At 39.7% G+C, this 24950-nt stretch overlaps 1 protein-coding gene across 6 annotated transcripts in view; it reads left to right on the forward strand.

The window, feature by feature from the left end:
- Positions 1–24950, forward strand: part of Lrrc7 (leucine rich repeat containing 7) — a 438353-nt gene that overhangs the window by 402325 nt on the left and 11078 nt on the right. For 4 of the 6 annotated variants that reach the window (XM_028777579.1, XM_028777577.1, XM_028777576.1 and 1 more), the window contains 3 exons: positions 253–474; positions 8292–8384; positions 22864–22938. In XM_028777579.1, the coding sequence (XP_028633412.1) occupies positions 253–474; positions 8292–8384; positions 22864–22938 (390 nt within the window). The remainder of the gene's footprint in view (positions 1–252; positions 475–8291; positions 8385–22863; positions 22939–24950) is intronic. The other 2 variants (XM_028777581.1, XM_028777580.1) reach the window with 1 other exon arrangement.

A 24950-nucleotide genomic window follows, 5' to 3' on the forward strand; every position in this document is an offset into this window, starting at 1 on the left:
TTTGTTTTCTTAAAATCAGGAATAAAGTAACATTTGGCAAACCACCAGGTCTCTGCACCCGTACAAACATCTCCACCAGCCCCATGAACACCTCCTTGCCTTTCTCGTGTTATCCTTCCCAGTCTGGGCTGGAAAGTCACATGGTGCCCTCTCACCCGTGTGTATCCTCTTCCAGCCTCTCGCCCATGGGGTGGCACTGCTGCCTTCTGTTTGCCCCCAGGGAACTCGGCCTGACGGTTCTGTTCTCCACAGGCAGGCAGCCACATTCAGACCCTGATGGGGTCACAGAGCCTTCAGCACCGCAGCCGGGAGCAGCAGCCATACGAAGGGAACATCAACAAAGTGACCATTCAGCAGTTTCAGTCACCATTGCCCATCCAGATCCCCTCATCACAGGCCACCCGGGGACCTCAGCCTGGACGGTGCTTAATTCAAACGAAAGGGCAGAGGAGTATGGATGGTTATCCTGAGCAGGTAAGGACTGCTCTTGTAACAGTAAATAAACATTCAAAAAGTTACAATTCCATGCTGCATTCCGGTCCTCCATACATGACACTCTTCATAGGAACTGATTATTGCTTCCAGTGGTTATGAGCACATTGGTAAAAATTCCCTTTCAAAGCATGCAAAATGCAGTGGTCTTCCAGTCTTGTCCTTTCATCCCACTATCCACCCCAATTCAACTCTTCAGCATGGGTTTTGGGTGTAACATTATAAGAAGCTCTGTGGATGGGGTATGTTGACTAAGGCCCGTGGCAAAATGCGGGGTCTGAGAGGTGAACTATATTGTTCCATCCTCATTTGCAGAAAAACGTTCTTAGTCCTATTTTCTGGTTGTTGAATAGTACAGAACTCTAACAAATTATTAGAAGAATAATACTTTAGACGTTCCAAAAGCTACTGATCATTGGAATGTAGCAAAATCTTAATAATGAGAATGATTGTTCTCCTGCCCTGACTAGGATCAAGAACTCACTCACCACTGTAGAATGTTCTCCTTCCTTGAGCCCTGATATGAAGCTCAGAGAGGATATAACATGATCTAACACATACAATTAATCCCTCTTACTTCATTATTCAGATTACTAAGCAAAGCTCGGGGCATTATTCACCCCTCACATGGTTTATGCAAGGTCTACTCTGTTATTATCTAGAGCTATACAGGTTAGCTAGCCTTCTTTTCTAAACACACCAGTTAATATTAACTTCTTTGTCCAGCTTTTCTCCAGATGTTGCTAACAGCCATTTATCGCTGGGACCCCAGCTGCTTCAAGCATTGCCTCTTTCTTACACCTGCTCTGTGTCAATCATCCTCAGAATCATGGATACTAAAGATGATTCTCTTTCCCTTTTCTTGATCCAGGCTACATGTTGGATTTAATGTGTAACAAGCCAGGCAGGTGCCTGTAGTCAGATAATGATGTATAGCTACTGATTCTCCAGAGGTTCTAAAAAGTTAATGAAGTTTAAATTATGCTTTAACAAAGGCTCTGTGCATATCTGACTCTGCAGGAAAAACTACCCTCCATCAAAAAGTTGACATTACAGGAATAATTAACCACAAGACTGGCAAGCACCCAGAAGCAGAGTGTTCCTCACCTGATGAGCTACTAGGCACACTAGATATGATTGCTTCTCTCCTGTTTTGCCTTCCCTAACCTCTGTTCTTCCTCATCAAGCTCTGTCATTCAAGAATCATCACCAGGCCAGGGCTCAGAATCTGAAGTTCTTTTACTATTATGTGACCCTGCCCAAGTCATTCACTCCTTCTAAGGTTCTGTTTCTTTCTTTAAACTGAAAACAGCACCACCTGTCAATAACTTTCATATGGTTTTGGTGAGGACTGGGAGATGTCTCAGTCTGTAAATTGCTTGTAGTGCCAGCATGAACACATGAGTTCTATCGACAGAGCCCAAATAAAATCTAGATGTGGTTGTACACCCTTGTGATCTAGAGCTGAAGAGGAAGATTTCAGTGTCTCCCTAGTACTCACTGGATAATAAAGACTACTCAGCAAGTTCCAGGTCAATAGGAGACCCTATCTCAAAAAACAAAGTGAAAATCTGGTGATGCATGCCTTTAATACCAGCACTTGGGAGGCAGAGGCAGGCTGATCTCTATGAGTTCAAGGCCAGCCTGGTCTGCAGAGCAGCCAGGGGCTACACTAAGAAACCCTGTCTCTGGAAATAAAAAATAAAAAATAAAAAATAAAAAAAGCAAGATGAATGGCACCTAAGGAGTCACACCAAAGATTAGTAACTTCTTGTCCCTATATGTATGTGCACACTTATGAGTGTACCCTGCACACACACATGCTTCCTCCTCCATATTCATATATGCTCCCAAAGGGTTTGGGTGATATATGACACAGTCCTGTACAGTGCGATGTAAGACCTCCAAAATGACATCTGGGCCTCCTTCCCAGATCAACTTACTTCATTCACCTACCTGTGACCTAGGTAATGGGAATTCTTGTGAACTCTTCAGTGGTTCTACACAGTTTAGTCAAAGTTGAAAGCAACTGCCTGAGGTACTCTGTGGCCTAATAGTGTCCTAGCTAGACAACGTAATAGTGTCATCACTATCTAGAAGCCATACTAGTTGAATATTTTTTAAATAAACTGATAACATCTTTGATCTTTCTTTATGCATGTTTATAACTGAAGGCAGAATATGGTTACTTACACAGAACATAGAGATACCCAAGAAGCCACGAGAAGGAAAACCTCAGGACAATGCTTGAGACCTCCCAAAACTCCTTCAGTAATTCACCAGTACAGTTCAATTCTCAGTTCTATGATCCAAGTTTCCAGCATCTATCTCATTGAATAGAGCTAAGAGAAGTAAAGTGCCCCAAATGTGGCAAAATAGCATTTAGAAGCTGACCTGGAATCAGGACCTGGTTTTGTGAGGTTTTGTATACTACACTGTATCCTGAGGCACAATAACCTATAACACAGTCAAGAGTAAGCTCCTATGAGTAGTAGAGATAGGAGTACACCCTACAGTTTAGGAATTCCTCCATGTGATGCACACAACTTATGGAGTCAATATATGGATTTCACTATACATTCTTTGCCAAATGATGAACTATAAGAGCCACAGCATTATTCTGAGGGTTTTGGATAAAATTATGGAAAAGCAGTTACAAATGCCAATACTTTATGGAGCAAAATAGGCTGACTGGACAATAAGATATCTCTGAAGGTGTCAGAGATAATAGCATACTGCCCAGCCATTCAGTGTGTACTATCTTAATTAAATCATTGCTTTTTAATCTAAAAATTAGAAATTTTCTCCTTTTTTTTCCTATTGTTTTCCAGAGGACAAACAAGCAAGGACTTATTAAGAAATATAAGAAAGAGGGTCCTGAAAATTTGTTAACCTATATTTTTTAGCATGTACTAATTGTATATATTAGTAGGGTTCAGACACACACTGCACTAATCTAGGGCACTAACCTAGACACTAATCTAGTACAGCTTACATTATCCACCTTCACCTTGCTAATATCCAAACTCTAGAGGTCATTGTTACATGCTCATGTTGATTTTTTGAAGCCTCAATATAAGAAAGAGAACATAGTGTATTCATCTTCATGTGTAGCTCTGTGGTAAACATGAATGTACAGGCTTCCCTTTGGTATGATTAGTACACTTCCTTTGACCACTTGCCTAGAAGTGAGACAGCTAAGTCAGAGGACAGAATCTTCACTCTTCTCCATAATTTACTAAGTCACATGTGCCCACCTGACACAAGAGTGCCTCTCTTTCAAGGTAACCACAATTTGTTAGTTTGTTGTTGTTTATAACAACCATTCTAAAGAGCTCGAGATGTGATTTCCTTGCAGATTTTGATAAGTAAGGTAGTTTTAACAGGCTTTTTAAGCCTTTTTTTCTTATATCATCTAACATAATATAGCTTTCCTTCAGCCACTCCAAGAGCTCCAAGAGTCTTACACACACTTCCAGCAGGTGATAAGACAGCAGCCAACTGAATGAAATGTCTGAGGTCACCGTCACTGAGCCACTGCTTCATGGGCTTCATTTTTCAGGATAGCTCACAAACTTTCATCCTGAGATGACTACACCTCTTCTGTTCCTTACCTCTAAGTACTGGAGTAGCCCAGTGTCCAGCCACTTTATCCACACCATCCCCTCAGTGACAGCATTCAGTCTCAGGCTGGATGATTCTCAACTTTCTGTCCCCAGTCCTGGCCCTCCCTCCTGCACTCCAGCTGTCTTCATACACTGACTGAGCTATGACTTCCACCACTCTCCACCTTGGTTTTCCAAGCACTTGATAAACATGGTCAAGAGAGCTGTTAATTTTCTTCCCTGCCCTTTCTTCCACACCCCTGCCTGTCTCCAGACTTCCACTTCCCACTCAAGGACCTTCTATTCAGCATTCTGCTATGACCAAAAGTGTCTGATTCCCCTTTCTCACAGCTCACCTCTATCATGAACAGCCTAAGTTTCACAGCGTCTTACCACCCACACCCCACCCACTCCAACTACTTCTGAAACCTCCTAAATGATCTCTTTCCAGTGTTCCCCCCTCTATCTGATCTGCTGCCATGGTTAGCTTTCTTAAAATGAAATCTATGCCATGGCACTTCTCTACTTAAAATGATTTATTGGCTTTCAATAGATTGCTGAATTTGTTTTCAACCTTAACAGGATAGTATAATGTCCATGAGGGTCTAGCCCCTGCCTGTACCCTTACAGAATAGTATAATGTCTATGAGGGTCTAGCCTCTGTTCAAATTGCCTTCTGTTCCTTATTGATCTGTCTTTTGGTCATGATGATCTTGCTGTTTTTAACTACATCATACATAAAATTTACATTCCATAAACTGGTGTACTTAAAGTACATAGGTTGTATATTAATATTTATATAGCTAGGTAGCATCACTGTAATATAATTTTTTAATGTTCCCATCTTTCAAAAGGAAATCCTTAGCCCTGACTTTCCTTGTTTACTCCCTTCATCTCTGGATGAAGGTCTTTAGGTAGAGCTGCCCTTACTGATACTGTGCATTTCTTGGCACTTGCTTTCACCTTCCTAGTATGTTCCAGAAGCAGGTTTCTCTAAGACCTACTGTTCTAATTACAGTGAGATCAACACAGACCAAAAGTATCCAGTCAAGCAGCATGCAGGAAGCACATAGACTTACTGTGCTTCAGATAGACATTTCATTTCGTCTCTGAAGAGAAAATTGAAATAATGATTTTCACTAAATAAGCTATTTGTTAACTTCTGGGCCTTTTGTAAAAACGTTGCATTCCAGTCCTTTTCAGCTTCTCTTGCCTGTGAGGTTCTCTCTCTCTTCCTTGGGCCGCAGCAGGCAGGTGAAACCCCTCATCACAAGAGAAATCCTCCATCTCAGAGACTTTAGGAGATCCCAGTCACCACCTATTGATCTCATACACGTGAGCATTCTAGAAATAGCTGAGCTGCAGATCACAGCTGATGTCTGTTTGTCACAGTGAAACAAGTGTCACCTTTACTATTTCAAATGTTAATAATGTACTGTGAGTGCTCCCCAGAACTGGCACCAGCAGCACTAATTTTTAGCTTTTTAGCACATTCCAGATTTTCAGTAATATAAATTAAATATAATCACTTCCTTTAAAAAGGATGACTTGGTGCTGGAGAGATGGCTCAGTGGTTAAGAGCACTGAAGGATCTTCAAGCGGTCCTGAGTTCAATTTCCAGCAACCACATGGTGGCTCACAACCATCTGCAATGGGGTCTGTGCCCTCTTCTGATGTGTCTGAAGAGAGCAATGGTAAATACATAAAATAAATAAATAAATCTTTAAAAAGGATGTCTGGAATCTACTTGTGGAAATTGTCCATGCAAAAGAAATTGGTTCTATTGTTCCTGTTTTATAGTGACCAAAGGGAAGCACACCTTGCATGTTATTTATGTACAGTTTCAATGAGATAGAGTCAGATTTTTTGGTGTTGTTGCATAGATACTTTTGTATGTACCCATCTGTGCATGGATGAGTGTGCATGTGTTTAAGTGTCCATATGAGCATGCATGTGAGTGTGTATGTGTCGATGTGAGTTTGCACAATTGAGTCTGTGTATATTCATGTCTGTGTGTATATCCATGTGAGTGTGTATGTGTGAGTGTATGTGTTCATGTCTGTGTGTGTCCATATGAGTGTGCATATCTGAGTGTATGTGTCCATATCTCTGTGTGTCCATATGACTATACATGTGTGAGTGTGTTTTTTCATATCTGTGCATATCCATGTGAGTGTGCTCACGTGATGTGTGTCTGTATCTGTTTGTGTTTCCATGTTCTTCATTGTATACAGTACTGGATTTCCACAAGGATGTTTTCATATAAAAAATAATAGTGTCTTCCTTTCCATAACCTCTTCCCCTCTTTCCTCTCCCTTCCCATGATCCTCTTCTTCCCTGAGATCAGTGGTCCTCAACCTTCCTAATGCTGCAACCTTTTATAATACAGTCCTCGTATTGTGGTGACCCCCCAACCATAAAATTATTTTTGTTGCTACTTCCTATATGAAGTTTTGCTACTGTTATGAATCATAATGTAAAGATATTTGTTTTCTGGTATTTCTGGTGGTCTTAGGTGACCCCTGTGAAAGGGTTGTTTGATAGACCCTAAAGGGATTGTGACACACAGATTGAGAACCACTGCTTTAGATAATGCTGTGTCTACCTTGTGTATATTCATGACTTTATGTGTCTAGAAAAAATCTAAGACTAGAAATGAGGAAAAATGCATGCATCTGTGGGCAAATCCAAATACATGGGATGTTCTGTCAGTTTCTAATTAATAAATAGTAGTAAAGATGCAAGGTGCTACATAAAATATAGCTAAAATATTTCCTCCAGCTACATCAAACTGTTTTATATTCATACTTACAGGCTGTGAGTCATGTAAATTATAAACCATTATAAGCTAATTTTTGCTACCCTATGAACACTAGTTTTAACAAATCCATACCAGTTGAAGGAGAAGTTGCAGTTAAGTGTATCTTTAAAGTGAAAATATGAAGTGTTCTTTGCAACTGCACTTACTTATAATTTAAAAATTACTGACTGATGAGTTAAAAATAGAAATCACATTAGTGGATGATTTTTTTTGCCCTTGTGTTGCAAGCGAACCACAAGACAGTCAGATATCATTTTAGGAACAAGAACAGTAGGCTAACGCTGGTGCCTCTAAGTAGGCTTAGTTCATCCAAAGTCTGGCAACTTGAGTACATCTTAATTAAGTATGAAATGTGACTCATGTTTACCTTAAACCACCTAAGAGGAGATGTGTTTAAAATAGAATGAGAGTGCTTTGGGCATTGGAGTCTAACAGGTTAAGAGGGTGAGTGAGTGCTAGCCAGAGGAATAAAGTTGCTTAATCAGCCAGTCATTCCCTCATCTTTAAGAACTTTTCCTCTGTGTGTTAAATACAAAGCATATGCCAGTGTCAACCCCTCCATTTTTTTTCTTGACCTGTCAGTCACCTCACTGCTGCCATCTGGTACCACAGGGCTCCCCCTGCTTGCTCTGTACCTATCATTTATGACTCTCTTTTCTTTTCATTTAACAACAGAATACCAACTCTTAGTCACAAGGCTGTCATCATTATTTCTCACCCTATATGCAAAGCCAGTATTTTCCCTTACTCAGATCACCCAGATTCCTTCATCTGTTGAGGTTTCCCAATGTCTTCCTACCAGCTTCCTGTCTGCAGATGCTCCCTGAGCACTGTTCCTGTCCAAGAATCTCTGTCTCATGGACCACACTCTCAAACCTTGTGACCATAAGGTTTTCCTTCTAATCCTTCCTCTCCCACCTCAGCAGCTGCTACAAAACTCAATCCCCTTTTCCCTCAGTGCTTTGCTTCCATTTCAAACACCCCCTCCCCCCATTTGTGAATCCTTTCTCAAACGAAAAGCCCTGACATCTCTAAATGCTACCAGCCCTTCCAAAAATGTTCTCTGTGACCATATTTAAATTACCATCTCTGCTTTCTCTCACTTGTCTGTACAGTCTTTTCTAAGTAGTCTGGACATGTGTATAGAATGACAGATACTATCTCATCCCAAGTATGCTCATGAGGCTTACTGGGCATCTAAAGCCTGTTTCTGACATATGAAAATATAGAGGGACACTACTCCTTTAATGAAATTTGTCTTGTTTACACCAGATCAACATGGGCTCACTAGAAACATGAGTGAATTGCAAATCTTGCTGGAAAAATAGTTGTAATGGCTAGCTGGTGACTTTTCCTCTCTTTTTTTTTCTTAGTTCTGTGTGAGAATAGAAAAGAACCCTGGGCTCGGATTTAGTATCAGTGGCGGAATTAGTGGGCAAGGAAATCCTTTCAAACCTTCTGACAAGGTAAGAGGTGCATTCCTTATTGACAGTCTTAGTTTCAAATGTTGTCTTCCACTGTGATACAATAGTGAAAGGAAACTTGTGGGTATGTTTGTTGCGCTGAACTGGTCCTAGCTAATCATGAAGCCAGTCAGAAACTGAACCTTGTCTGTACAGAGAAAAATGAATCCAGCATAAGGGAAACAAACTTTTAATCTTTTTACTTGAAAAGAAATGGTTTTTGAAACCCTTCTCATGGTTAGTTTTCATAGAGTTTGTGTGTGTGTGTGTGTGTGTGTGTGTGTGTGTGTGTGTGTGTGTGTTTGCCTATTTGTTTTGACTTTACACTTGGATGTGGGATGTGGTATATGAATCTATGTAAGCAATTTATAAAAAAAATTTTCCAAAGATTTATTTGTAAAGTGTTCACTTGTTACTTAGAAAAATGTTTTCTTATAGCAACAAAGTGATTCCACCTTGACTGGGTTTTCAGGCCAGCAGCTGACCTCAATCCACCAGACTTGTAAAGGGTTTCCTTAACAGAATTTTGGAAATGAGAAATCACAAAAAACATTGTATAAGAAAATTGAAGTTAACATTAACAGAATAACTAGATTCTCATCTCATTGGATAAATGTGTATCCTCCTCACTCCCTGCAGACCACTGACACCCAGCAGGCCAGTCTGACCCAGGGTAGACAATCTAATTTTCTACCCTGAGCTATGTAGCCTACTCTGCTTCTGTTAATGCTTAACAATCTCATATTGAAATCAATAAGGATAAATTCACTGCCAATTACAATGATCTACCTTTGATCTCACAAAACTATACCGCCTTAAGTGTCTTCAGGTACAGACCTATTCGATATACTGCTATTACAGAGGTAGTTCACAGATCAATCGCTGAAAAGAAAATCTACTTCTAAAGAAAACGTGACTTGTTAAGACTGGGGTGATATCTCAGTGACTGAAGCACCGGACTTACATCCCTGACATAAGAGTTTGGATTCCTAGCACTCACATAAAAGCCAGTAGGCATGCCAGGTAATCTAATCTCTAACGCAAGATGCAGAGACAAAGGAACCCAGCTGCTAGCTAGAGCTGAATCTGAAAGTCTGGGTTCAAGGATGAGACCCTGCTTCAATATACAAGGTGATGTGATCAAAGAAGACACCCAAAGTTAACCTTGAGTCTAACAGGCGTACATTCACAAATGTGGCCCAAACACATAAGAACACAAATGCACAAGCACACGCCCATGCACCTGTGCTCACGGACTCCTCCTATCTGGAGATTTCCTTCAGGTGTAGCCCAGGTGTGGTACAGCTGGGTCATAAAGTAACTCTGTTTTGTTTTTGTTGTTGTTGTTGTTTATATTTCTAGTTGGTTAGTTGTTTAGTTAGTTTGGTTTGGTTTTGGTTTTGGTTCCTAAGGAATCTCTATACTGACTTCCCTGGTGAATTACTTGATGATGGGTTGTTTAGATTTTCACTCTTTGTATATTTGGGTTCTAAACCTCTGCCAAAGGTGTTGACAGACTTTCTCTTCTGTAGAATGCCTCTCTACTTGTTGTTTCCTCTCCTGTGCAAAAGCTTTGAATTTCATGTGGCATCATTTGTCACTTTTCAGTTCTCTCTTTTGCTGTTGAAGGACTCATTCTTTTTCCCTGTGTCCATCAGAAGAGTTTCCACTGTGTTCTGCTGTTTCAAAGTTTCCATTCTTATGTTAAGGTCTTCGCTCCATTTTGAGTTTACTTCTGTGCACAGTGAGAGATAATAGACATAATTCCATCTTCTATGTGTCCAGTTTACTTAGCACAATTTACTTCAGAGTCCGCCTTTGCCCCAGTCGATATTTCTAGAATCTTCATCAAAACCCAGTAACACAGTAACAGCACAGTAACAGTGTGGCTGACCATGTTTTTTGTTTTTGTTTTTTTGTTTTGTTTTGTTTTGTTTTTTGCCTTCCCCCTTATATCCCTGAACTCTTTCAATAAAAAGTTGGATACATAATCATCCTTTGGGTCACTGCCATTCAAAAGATGTGCTCCCCACATTTCTCTCAGCATGGGAACATTTTCACTCTACTTTTGGTAGGTAGAAGATAATGTTTTTAAGTTGGGAATAGCACATTACTAAATAGGGTGCTAGAATAATGTTTTACTTCTGTTTAAGTGCAAAGACTGAGAACTTCAGCTTCAGCATCAATTTCCTTCCACTGTGCTGGCTATGAACACCTTATAAGCATTAACTTATCTTTTGTTTGGGTAACTGTACTGAGTCTCAACTGTGTCTGTGATCATTCAGTTCGCTTTTTGGGTTAAATGTAGCAGATAGAGAGTCAGAATTGTTTAACGCAGCTGCTGAACAATCCTTCCTTGAAAGTACTTTTCTCTGCCTGATTACACTCCAAACCACTTTACAGTCTAAATCATGTGTCCCTGTTATTGCAAAACTGATGGAGGTAACCAGAATTTCAGGTCTATAGAACATTGTTCAAGTGAGAAACACCTTTTTTTGGCAATCCAAACTTGTGATGGAGTCTTGATTAACAGTATTCAAGTGATCTATAGATGTTTACTCCAATAATTTACAGAAGAGTTTAGTCTGTTCTTTGGGAGAAAGTTTGATGTCTACATAACCCAGTTTCACTTCCTCAGTGTATGATTTAGAGTAAAACCCAGGGCTTGGGGAAAGAAGGTAGATAAAGTGCCTACCTTGAAAGCACAAGGACCTAAGGTCAATCCCCGGAACACACATTTTCAAAGCTACGTTTGGTGGCATGGATTTATAATCCCAACACTGGAGAAAGGGAGGTAGACAGATCCCTGAAACATGATAGCCAGCTACCCAGCCTTATTTGGAAGGTAGCTCCAGGCCATGAGAGACCCAATCTCAAAAGGACTGCTAGAGGAAATGAATGACATCTGAGGTTGTACTCTAGCCTCTGCACACACATCCACACATATGTATGTGCATATGCACACACTGCATATGTGCACAAATAGAGAGACAGAGACAGAGACAGAGAGACAGAGAGAGACAGAAACAGAAAGAGACAGAGGCAAAGAAACAAGGAGAAAGAGACAGAGAGAAGACTTATAACTGTCCTCAGAAATAAACAGTAAGTATATGAAAATACAGTAATAATATACTATTTTCTACAATGTTGAAAAAGAAATTACCTTTTCATGAGTGGACTAATTCACAGCTGGAGGTGAAATGTACCAAATTAAGTGGCAATTTAAATTCAAGAGATACTGCCTGAGTCAGAGGAAGATATGTCATAGAGACTCTAGTCTATAGCATAATGCATGATCCCTTCACGTGAACAAATCAGACATTAGCTATGTTCCTGGACATACACTGTGCTAAGCTTGCTGTCTCTTGGCTGCTGAGAATCCTTGACCATCTCATGTCCTGAAATCACTTGGAAGTTTCTATGCTATAGTTACCACTAAATTTATCTCATCCTATTTAATATTATTGATGCTGTAGCAGCCAATCGCAAGGGCAGATGGGTATAAAAGAATACCCACACTGGTGACAATCAGGGAAAGCATACAGTAGTCCCTAAACTGAGGGAAGGAATGCAAATTGGGCAAAAGGGAGCTACATTGCTTAAGGCACAAAATTTGCCATCTGTTCTGCGTTGTGTGAGATTTCTGCAGTAAATCATCTCAGACAAGCCAAGAAGTTTGCTGAGGCTTTATATGGGTTTATGATTAAGTCTCATATGACTGACAGGCTATTTCATACAGGACTGGAGTATCTGGAGCATTGTTTGAAGCAAAGTTAACTTCTCTCTAAGATGCAAGGTGGTCCTGAGCAAATGTGATTTCTCGGGTTCAGGGAATCAGTAGGACACAGTCAGAACAGTGTGTAGTTTATGAAAAAACCAACTCACCACAAAGCTCACTAGTTTGGACAGGTAACTCACAAAGTGAAAACTGCTTATATATACTTGTAAGAAGTAGTAGCACACTGGGTGCAAACAGAATTTATGATGCCCACCTCCGCCATCTCAGTAAAGGGGATAGAAGCTATGATCCAGCTTTTCAACAGAAAGAAACACTGCTGTCACAATAGTAAGATACTGCTTCAATGAAATATTTCAACCAAGTAAATTTAATGATAAGGTAGAAAAAATGGCATTAATCATCATGTGTCAGGCATTGTATGAAGCTACTCCATGTATAACCTCATGTGATTATCTTAGCAACATCTATTAGTCAGATAAATATTGTGATCTCCATGTTACTGAGTCCCAGCATGGTTCATTAACATAACCAAGGTCATTTAGCAAATCTGTGACAGACAAAATCTGAAACCAAATTGATCTGACTCCAAATCTTTTTCTTTTAATGAGCTCTTACATAGGCCTCTATCTGCATATGTCACTTAACAGAGCGCATGACAAGCTCACATCCTGTGGTGCTGAGACACATACAATTTTTCTAATATTGAACACATTATAGAGCCCCCTAATTAGTCAAAATCCTCATATTTGTTTCAACAAATCAGTGGAAGTCAGCACGCCTCCTCCATTGAACCTCAGTAAGCAGGGAGTTCAGTACAGGGAGGATTGATAATCAATTATGTAACTTGTGGGCTGAGGTATCATCATTGCAGTGTCAATTCTGACAATGAAACAAACTCACTATGCTTTCTATTAAAACACACTAATTCATGGTTCCAAAATCCAAGGAATTTCCCACTGTGAGTTCCATGGGAGAAGAGAAAACCAAAGTAACAGATTGATATTAGGCTGTGCAATATTTCATAAATCAACCCAAGATCCTTTGAATAGAAAAGCTCCTAATGAAACATTCAAAGATCATCATCCAGGGACTCTAACATCCTTCCTAGCTCCATTTGAGGAAAGGACTAACTGCCTAGAATTTAAAGTTTTTCAAGGAGACTTGCTATAACATCTTGTCAAGGGTCACAGGAAAGCTTTGTTACAGACCTAAACTACCCACATGGGTCTTACATAAGAAGACAGCTGGGGGAGGGCACTTACTCTTGACTTTATCAAATGCCCAAGCTAGGGCAACACCATGGAGCTCAGCCATTTTTCCACCTGGGGAAATCTGAACAAGATGAGAAAGATGACTCTATGTTAGTTGGTTGGTTGGTTGGTTGGTTGGTTGGTTGGTTGGTTTGTCTAAGGTAACAAAAAATTCCATGCCATGGGAAAAATGTTGGAAAATGTAAAACAGTCATGAACTTTAAGTAAATGTCATACAGCCTCAGGGCTATCATCAAATCATTTTTTAATCTTGCCTCTAGCTGTTCAGATGAGCTGCAACAGGACAAACCCTTCCTGCTCTGCCTTCCACTCCTGAAAGAATAAGGCTGTGTGTGTGTGAAAGAATAAGGCTTGGAGGATGGGGGGGGGGAACAGACAGACAGACAGGGGATATTATGTTGAGTTAAAGCTTTCATAAGTTCAATATTAAGAACAGAAAGGTGGTTAGACTCAGAAACAGACATTTGTTGGACACTTTTGCATCAGGACATCAATACCAGGGACATTGACAGCAACACCAAATCAAAAGTACTGAAGGATTATTCTCTCCTCTCTCTCTCTCTCTCTCTCTCTCTCTCTCTCTCTCTCTCTCTCTCTCTCTCTCTCGGTCCAACCACCTGTTTCATCAATTTCACGAGTGCACATGTATACTTATATACATACACATATACTTATATACATATGTATGTACATACATAAAGTCAGACAGACATAGATACATTTGGTGGATGGAGCAGATCCCCAACAGCCACACTTTATTTTTTCTTTCAGCCTTTTTAAACCTCCTTAGACAAAAGTTCTTTATAAAATTACCTCATAGATAAAATTATACACAAAAGGGGAGTTACAGAAGAATGTTGATAGTAAGTTCAAAGCAGTGTTTCATTATATAAGCTAATTATAAGTTCAAAGCAACAGTTTCATACAGCCATGCTTTATCGTAGTTCACACCTGTGGCTTCATCCTTGGATCTGACCTAGAATGAAGATTTTTCCTTGATCAAAAATCTGTCCCAAGACTATTTCTCCTCTTTGTGTAATTTATATGAGAGCTCACTGTATTCCTCATTATGCAGCCTTTACTTACTATTCTATGAGGAGGGGGCACATTCTAATTTTAATTCTAACTTCATTTCATCTTTTTGGAAAGACAACTAAAACCATATCCTTAAACTTTCTTCCTAAAATTATTTGAATCAAAACAGCAATTCCATAAAATCATTCATTCATCTAAACAGTATTATTTCATGAAAGTTCGTCTTCATGTTGATCTGCAGGAAATCTGCCCAATGGGATGGGCTGATGCCCAGGAATCCTTAGGCAATGTAATAGGCACAGGAAAGGTATATCCGCAGTAAGAAGCAATCCTGAGATGAAGTCTCTGGAGCCATGCCTGTCCAGAGGCTACCAATCGCAACCATGCAAAATGGTGGGTCATCTCCAGGAAACTCATTTGCTGGCCATAGTCTTTCCTAGATGGCTTCTGTCAATCCACAGTTATACACACTAAGTAAATTTAATAAATGTAAAGAATGAGAGAGTAAAAAACAGAAAAGAAGTAAAGATTTTTAGGGGCATCACCTTTAGACATTTTCCATTTTTTTCCTGAAAAGATTGATATCAATTCAACATAAAGTTCTAGAAATATATACAAAAGATAACAAGTACAGTTTTTTTATTTCAAATATATTATATATAAATTGTGTATATATAATTTTAATATGAATCCAAAGTTAAACAAAGCAAAAATAAATACAAAATAACAAGTTTTACTTTATACATACAGTCATCTTCACAATGCATGTACATACACTTAGTGATTAATATAAAGAAATGTGTCCTTTACTTAATCATCACAGGCTAGAGTCTTGTCACTGTCCTTTCACCACTTATGGCATTAATAAGCAACTCCTTTTGGTGCTGAGCTAAATAATAAATTGGGTAAAGAGATTCAAAACTAATTTTTAATTTGCCTCTTTGCTTTTGAACATCCTCTAATTGACTGAGAATGGTTAGTTAGGTCTATATCCTAGATTTGGTGTATAGGTTACCTTTCCTGCTGCTAAAATACCCTAGCCAAGCAACTTTAGGAATGAATGGCTTATTTTGACTTCAAATTCCAGGAGGATCCATCATGGCAGGTCAGGTAGTGCCAAGAGAAGCCAGCATGTCACATTGCATGTAGGTCAAAGAACAGAGTGGACAGGAAGTATGGACAGGTTGTAAGATCTCAAGGATGCCCACCCCAATCACCTTCCACAGCATGGCTCTACCTCCTAAACTTTAAGAACTAAAGATTCACAACAACAGGACTACTAGCTGCAGACCAGTGTTAAAACACATGAATCTCTAGAAGACATTTCTCACTCAAATCATTATACACTGGGAAATGGCATGAAAGATACACGAATCTGTATATAAGTTATACTGGGCCAGCTGATTGGGTTTGGCATCTCTGAATCATAACTGAATGTGTTCAGTAGGACCCACAGACCTAAGAGCCACTTTTTCTGGAGTTTCTGAAGTTTCTGGAGTTTCTGTTGGGTGTAAGGAATGCCTGTTAGCTTATCAGTGCCAGGGAAGGTATCTATCCAGTGGGTACTTTCGGGTGTGAGCTATACCAATTGGCTTATCAGTGTCAGGGCAGGTACCTGACATGATTGGCAGTCCTTCAAACAAAATCAAATTCCCAAAGAGTTCTTTTTTCTTTGACTTATACAGTTTAGGAAAAACTGTACATGTAGTAAGTAAAAAATATTATCACTATAAAATTGCATATAATACAGGGTCTGGAGCTGGAGATGTGATTCAGTTGGTAGAACACTTGCCTAGCATGTATGTCCTGTGCTCTATCTCCAACACGGCCTAAATCTGGCATGATTTATACCTGGAATCTCAACACTTGGGAAGTGGGGGTGGGAGGGTCAGAAGTTCAAGGTCACCCTCAACTATCTAGTAGGTTTGAGTCCAGCTGTCGATATAGCAGACACTGCTTCAAAAAAGCATTCAAACAATACATAAATATAAAGATTAAAAGTGAAAAGGAGAATATTATAATGTACATCTCTGTTTGAGAGCCTTTTCACCCAAGAGCACCAGGGATTCTTAGCTGCAGTCTCCATGGGACTATTGACCGCAGATATTTTGATCTCTTGATTTCAGCATCACTTCTAAGAAAAATCTCTAGAATGGTCTCACGACACAACAATGCATAACCTATTAAACAAAACAATATTAAACCTCCAAGACTCATGGCTTGATTTTTATATAGCTTATGAGAAACATTTTCTCACCACCAAAAATTTAACTTAACCTAGTGAAAAACTAAATTCATCGCTCATGATTTTGAAATGATGAGTAGTGTCCAAAAATAGCAGAGTGACAGGGCTTTGAGGGAGCCTGGAGGGGTGATAGGTGAAGCCTACATGCCACCACTATTTTAGGAAGAGCTTAGAGAAGAATCCACAATCACTTCTCATTACCTCCTGTTTTTAATAGTTTCTGGAATCATTAGAGGCTTAGACAGAATCAGTAACCTGTGCAAAGCTAAGAAGTCCAAATTTCCACCATTGCCATCTGTGCAGGACTCAAAAAATAGTGCAAATAGAAGTTGCTAACTACCCCTATCTCACTAGAAAGCCAGAAATCTTGGCCATACAGTAAGGAGATAACCATTGACTTCAAGAAAATACCAAAGGAAACTGTTTTCAGCTCAAAAAATTCACCAAGACATAGACAGCATTGAAAATATCCTTTTGTTTCTCACAGATAATCATCTGTGAAATTGTGATGTGATTTCTGGAGCAATTGCTAAAAATAAAGACATAATCATACAACAGCCAAAACCAAGCATAGCTTTAGCTCTTACATTCCAATTTCCCAAAGGACAACAGGCTAAAGAATATTCTAGTAGTCAGTCTGTTGTTTCTGAAAGCAGCCTCAGAGAAAAATGGAATACACAGCTTAAGAGTGCTCTTAAATCAGAACATCTTTATTTTTTTATTATTTTTGCACTGAAAATGTTTTAGGATGACAAAAGAGATTAGATATTTGAAGACCAAGCCATATGTCTCTTCTTCTAGAATAAACAATGGTCAACTATAGAATTCTAATTTGGATCTCTCTCATATATTATCTAGGTCTCTAAAGGAAATCTCCCTTCTAATCAGTTTTATAATAGTTGCTTCTTTCATTGCTGTAATACTATGTCTGATAAAAAGCAACTTCCAGAAAGATTGATTCTTGCTCATTTTGAGGGTCTCTTCTAGTGTGATGGTGGGGGGATGTGACAGTGGGTGTGACGTTTTATGGTCACATTGCATCTTCAGTCAAGAAGTGAGGAGCAGTGGCCTTTGGCACTCAGCTAGCTTCCCTCTTTCTTCTTTTTTATTCAGTCTGGAACTGACTCTTGCATATGGAATGGTGCAACCCACATTTAGAGTCTTCCTTCCTCAGTTAAACCTCTCTGGAAACAGTCTCATAGACAGCCCAGAAGTGTGTGTGTCTCCTAGATGATTCTCAATCCAGTCAGCTTTACAACAAAGATTAGTCATCACAGCCTTTTATTATTATTACATTTGTTTGTGTGGGGTGTGTGTGTGTGTGTGTGGTGTGTGTGTGTGTGTGTATGTGTGTGTGTGTACACCTGCACGAGCATGTGTACAGTGATACACATGTGGAGGTCAGAGAACAATTTTCAAGAGTTGGTTCTCTCCTACCATGTGAGTCCAGGGATCAAACTCAGGTTGTCAGACTTGGTGGCAGACACCTTTACCTGCTGAGCCATCTCGGTGGCCATCAACATGAGTTTTTATGGACTTTAACCTTTGCTGCTTGGGGAATGAGGTTCAGGCATAGCACAGAAACACTATATTCATCTTCTGATGATTTTCCTTCTTTCTTTTTCATTTTTCCCCAAATCCCTCCTTCTTGGCTTCCTCTTCTCTTAGTTTCTAATGTCCACGGAGCAAATTTATTTTCTTGTCTCGATTCTTCTGTTACTAAGGCAGCAGATTCTTCAAAGCCTAAGTCTTGACACATAGCAATTAAACTTTAAGAGAGTTCATCATTATAGATCACTAATTTCTTTATTGTCGGTATATTCATTCCAGCCCTTAGAGATACTATACTGTGAAGTAACCCAACTTTACCTCTAGAAGCCTCAACATAAGAAAATCATGTACTGGCTTTCTGAAAGAAATCAGTACTTAACACTCTCAGGAGACAAGACAGTAGCCCCTGAAACAGTATCTCACATCCAGTTCTGTTTGCTATTTTAATGAGTCATTCTCCCTCTGGAAACTCTCTTTGAACTTTTGTACTTACAGGGATACATGAAACATCATATTCTAAAGCATGTGATGTGTTATGAATTGTAACATATATAATTTTACTTGAGATATGGCCTTCCTAGAAACCATTTTTCCAAGCAGTGACTAGAGGTAACACGTTCGGGGATTTTTAAAGAAATATATTTTATGCATTGTGGTTGCAGGTCCCTTAAGAGTAGTTCTATTTTTGTGTCTACCTTGACAATAGCTGAGACTGTCACAGTCACTCACCTTCATCATTAAAAACCATATAAAGTTCTGATCTCCTCTAAAGTTGGAATGTGAAGTGCTGGCCTTGCAGGCTTAACTTGCTGAGTCCTCAGTCTGTATTCAGAGGTGCCAAGGCCAGATAACCAGAAAAGGTCAGATCTTAACACTGAGAAATCTCAACTCACAATTTTGTAAAAGGACTTGTGAAAAGAAAATGCTTTCATAAGCCTGTTCATTGTGGATGTTTCTTGAAGAGTCACATAACCTACAAGTAGACAAGTTTTAATACAAAGCAGAAATACAGAGAGTGGAAAGATGAATTAGTGATTAACACCACATACTGCTAGTTCATTACCTAGCATCCAAATCAGGCAGCTCACAGTCACTTGTAACTCTGGTTCCAGGAAGAGCTCCTAACCTCTGAGAGCGCTTATAATCATGTACACATCTCACACACACACAGACACACACAGATACACACACACATCACACACACATACACACACACATACACACACACAATTAAAACTATGTAGCAACAGGTCATGTCACATGGAGCAGCTAGCTAGCCCTATCTAGATTAGCAATGTCAAGAATCTATAGTGGTCTCTGATCCATGATTCTGTGAGATCTAAATCAATATCACATACACCCCAATGTTAGTATCTACAGAGTACAAGGATTCAATCTTTGGGAAAAAAAAAACTTTATAGCAGCCATAATGTTTCTCTGCTATGAGACAGCATCTAAGAGGGCTACCAAGTTAAGCCATGTGTTTGAGTCACTAAAGAACCACAGACATAATTATGAAGTGAGAGACGTTAGACAAACGTAGTCACAGATGCCATAAACTAGAACAGATTCTGTCAGCCATATGGAAAGCTGATAATGCTGTGTTGGAACAACCATGGGAAGAGCTTCTAGAAATCATTAGTAACTGCTGGAAATCTCCCCAGGTAAAACTCAGGTTGTGTATGGACAGTGGCCAGTGATTAGAGCCATTTTCACCATGAGCCACCACAAGGAGTTCACAGATGAGTCAGGAAGGGCTTCCAAGAACTCCTTCCCAATGTAGAAGAAGCTAATAATCCCTTTGCCTGTCAGATTCAAATAAAAATGACAAATGTTGGCCTTTAATATACTCACTGAGAGGAATAATGGCTAGCCAGTAAATGTAGGAACACTACATAAGATCTTCAGAAGTAGCTCAATCTTAGGACCTTCAAAAATTATAGCATTGATTACTGATCATCTTTCAGATTGCCTACTGTCCAGATATTCTATATGCATCTGCCCACCTAAGACAGCTCTCTTTTATTTGCCATTTTATATACATTCCAGTAATGAAGAAACTTATGTAACTAAAAGTATACTTACCAGTTTGTAAATGTTACACATAGAAGACTAATGCCAGAAAAATATTGGCTATGGCTACAATATACCAGATAGAAAACATGATTTCCCCAAATGTGCCCACATCCTAATTTTCAGAATTCATGATTATAGCATGTTACATAGCAAATGGAAATATGTGTAGGCTAAAGACCTTGAGATTACCCTAGATTATCCAGATGGGTCCTTGGAAGTGGGAAATCTCCCCTGACTGTGGTGGGAGGGAGAAATAGTCACAGAGATGGTCCATGCTATCTTTAAAACAAAGAGGAGGCCATCATCCAAGAATGCATATTCCTAGAAGCTGTTCTAGAAAGGATGAAAAAGTGAGTTCTCCACAGGAGGACCATTCAAAGCACACAGCTCTTCTGGAGCCTTTAAAGCTTTGGCACCATGACAGCAGAGTCAGGACTCCAGCACCATGAGATAATAAACCTTGTAGTGTTTTAAGTCACTAAATCTATGGTGATATGTTATCACTGAAGTAAAAGGTCAAATACATATTGTTCAATGTGAAAGAGATGTGCAAGGGAAAGGGTACCTTCTGGGGTGAGATGGTTTGGCTGTAACTTTAGATAGTGGAATATTAGTGTACTTTCAAATGTATTAGTTTATAGCTTGCAGCTAATTTCACACTCTGTCATATGTCAGAATCAGAGCACCCCTAGATCCTCTCGGCACAGATACAAGTTGCTAAGGTGTCAACCAGGTAGCTTCCTGTTGTCCCAGAAAAATAAAAGAAACTCTTTTGTTTTTACCAGAAAGAATGTTATTCATCTACATTTTAAATACAAAAAAAAAATCTGATGATTCTCCACAAAATTCTGTCTCCAATGTCAAAATACTCTTCCAAGTCTCAGAACAAAGTGAGCTGTTGAAAGATGTGATGACTGGATGTTCATCTCTAATCAATCACTGTCTTAGAGACTCAGATTGGCCTGGACTCAGTTGAAACTTTTCCCCAAGTAGTATCTTTACATTACACACAACAGTGGAGCATCTTGGCCCTAGACCTTGAGGCAGTCTTTGGGGAACAATACACAAAGAATAAGACTGGGATCACAAGGCACCCTCACTGCTCTCTGGCTTCACTTGTGTGGCCATATGCTGAGAAACAACAAAGAGAGAGAGAGAGGAGGGAGTTACAGAAATAGAAGCGCCTTAGCTTATGAAATTTATTGACTGGAAATAAATAACAAAGCTTTAGGAAAAAGGAAATAATGGCTTTAGAAATCTCAGGTCACCATAAAAAGTCAGCTTCAGGGCAAGTCCACAGTGATCAAATCCTGCACTCATGATGCTACTACTGAAATGAAGCATTGCCACAGATGTCACAGATGTCACCTCCATGTTCTCTAAGCAGCCAGGCCCCGCACTGTGAGGTCTCCAGGACTGTGGATGTGACTGTGTAATTTAGCCCCCTATGGTTTGGATTTATGCTAATCTCATTAAACTGTCTCTGCATGGTGAGCTGGTGAGCTGAAGGGAGGCGATCAGGATCAGTGGAGTGGCAGTCACTGGCAGATGGGATGAAGTAAAGGTTGAAACTTGACCTCAGCAGCCAGAGATCCAGTGGCTTGTTTAGGACAGTGCTGTCATGATGCCTGTTACAGCACAGGAGGGAAGAGGAAGGCTTCCAAGTGAGAGCTAACTGTCATCAGTAGCAGTCCCCTGTGTGGGTGTACATGCAATCTGCCAGGCCAAGGAGGAAATGACTGACTACAGGGTCTGTGTCTGTCATCAAAATGCAAATGTCTCTATTGATTAATGAAGCCAGCACTGCATCTCACCCACCTGTCTTGATTTTCAAACAACTCATTTCTCGTTCCCATTCAAATCTTCCATTTTACAACTAAGTTTGGCAATGCTGTTTTAATTATTGGGTTGTTTGTTTGATTGCCTGACTGTTTGAGTTGGTTTGGTTAGCCTTTTATTAGATTGTTAGTTGATGTCTCACTGTTCAGACAGAGTCTCATACTGTATCTCATAGTGAGTCCTAGGCTGGCCTAGAACTCATTACTAGCTCTACTTGCCTCAGATTCACATAAATCTAGGCAGGCAGCAGATCTCTGAGTTCAAGGCCAGCCTTATCTTCAGTGTGAGTTCCAGGACAGCCAGGGCTACACAGAGAAATCTCATCTCAAAAACAAAACAAAACAAATTTTTTTTAAAAGTTCACATCAATCCTCCTGTCTCAGCCTCCTGAGCACTCACTAAGATTACAGCCTGTACCAGTAGTTCTGTCAAATTCAGAATTTATACAAAAAGACATTTCTATTGATGACTGTGAGGTTGGAATATAAACTTACAATTGTACTAAATGAAGACAAGGTAATCTTTATATTACATGTGGTTTTTCTTGGACTTAACTCTGCAGAGCAGTATTCTACTTTAAATACTATAATCCTAGTAAAGCTTATTTGTATAAACTGTGACTTTTAAGAACTGTTTTTTACTGTTTTTTTATATGAATGGAAATGTGTTTAACTGCACCTACTTGTTGGTGATAAGCTCCTAACCTCTGTCACTTCTGACTTATAGGGTATCTTTGTTACTAGGGTTCAGCCTGATGGACCAGCATCCAACCTCCTACAGCCCGGGGATAAAATTCTTCAGGTGAGACAAACGGAAGCTGACATGCTGATGTCAGTCCAAACAAGTACCACGTGGTGCTGTTGGGTTAGAGAACTTGAACTGAACACTGACAATTGGTTCTTCTTGTGTCATTACTTGTCACTGGTTGTTAAAGCCCCAGCTTTAACATCCTGAGTGTCAGCCATGGCCATGACATTTTTGTAAGCTCCTCAATTTTACTTCAACAACTACAATTCCTGAAACAAAGGCATTTGGTTCCTAGAATCAAAGCAACTTACTCTGGATTCTTGCCCTCCCCATCCCCACAGCTGACTCTGCATATGAGCCCCAGGCTATCAGACTCCCCATGTCTGCCCCAGCCTACCAGGAATCAGAGACAGCTTGACTACAAACATATACTATGGATTCCCCATAAGTCACCTCCCATAGTCTGTCTCTTCTAAAATGTGTAATAAAGGTTCCTCACTCTACCATGTGGTCCCGATCTCTCCTCAGAGCCCTGCTATGCTGCTGTCTATGGCCTTAATAGCTCTTCTAGCAAATTTCTTACCCACAAGTACACTCTGCCTCAGTGTGTGCCTTTCACTGAACACAATCCCAGTACATAGTGGCACCCTGCACATTCTTGTTGGATTAAATGGGATCACGTGATAACACAAGAATCTGTACACATATGAACACATAAACTGTAAGGTCATGAACTAAAAGTAAGCATAGTTGCCTTGGTAGGCACCTGTATGACTTTACCTGAGGAAGAAGGGTGAGTCATGTCATGAATTAGCTTGTTTCCATTTGATGGCAGTAACACATGGTTGTGTCTGCCTGCTGTCCTGTCCAGAATACCAGTTAAGCTTTTTAAAATGTCAGGTAGAGAAAGATTTTCCCAAACTTAAATCTGTACATATAATCAGAATAGTCATAGTATTAAACAGTTAAACATGCACTTGCCTTAACCTTAACCATTTGTAATATATGTGTGTGTAACCCATATGTGTATGCATAGCATATGTATGTGTGTATACATGTTGGCCATGAGCAAACTGCCAAAGAGCAACATCGAGCATCTCACTCTAGTTTTTTAGATGAAATCTCTCAGTGAACCTGAGCTCACCAGCTGGTTGGACTTGATGGCCAGTGAGTCCCAGGACTCTTTGTGTCTTCACCGTTCTTCACCAGAACTGGGGCTATAGGCTCATGCTAGTCTTGCTTCTACATAGTTGCCTAGGATCCAGACACAGGTTCCTACACTGATGTTTCAGGCACTTTAACAACAGAGCCAGCTCCCAGCTCTGCATGACTCATCCAACACTCCCTTCTACTCCTGTGAAATGGTGAACATAAAGTTGAATTGCATGTGTGTCTAAAGTGCTGGTGAGCATGTAAACATGTTTGCCTGATTTTTCTGTATTTTACCATTTGTTTTCCCTGCATAAACAACTAAGTACTATTCTGCTTTAAAACAGCACAGAAGGAACTCTATGATCAAAAGGCTGGCACTTGGCAGCCTTACCTGGAATAATTTATGGAAGAAGGAAAGATAAAGAACTGAAATTACACAAACCATTAAGAAGACACACACACATTAGGTGGAACCCTGTGTATTTGCTGATCGTTAACTATCCGAATGGCAATTTTGTTATTTTAATATCTACTGTTCTTTCTTCTTTCTAATGTTCTTTCCACTTGAAAATAATCCAACCATATTCATTACATGCACTGCAATTCCAAATGTAGCTGAGCACAGAGCTATCTAGTCACTGAAGTTACTTTGTTCAAAAGATGAATAAATTGGAGGAAATTATACTTGTGAGTGAGCAATAGAATTCACAGCTACAGCCTAAAGCCCGAGTGCTTATACTCTGCTCTGCCCCACCCACCCTACCCCACTCCATTTATACTCCAATCTTGGGCAGGTAAAGATAAAGTACATAACTTATAAAGAATTCACCAATGGTATCTATATTTTACCAGTTACCAGGCCTGAGAATTTTTTTTAACATGTAGCATATCAATGTGTTGCCCTATTGAGGATA

Source organism: Grammomys surdaster, unplaced genomic scaffold, assembly GCF_004785775.1.
Source record: "Grammomys surdaster isolate TR1022 unplaced genomic scaffold, NIH_TR_1.0 311, whole genome shotgun sequence".
Taxonomy (NCBI): domain Eukaryota; kingdom Metazoa; phylum Chordata; class Mammalia; order Rodentia; family Muridae; genus Grammomys; species Grammomys surdaster.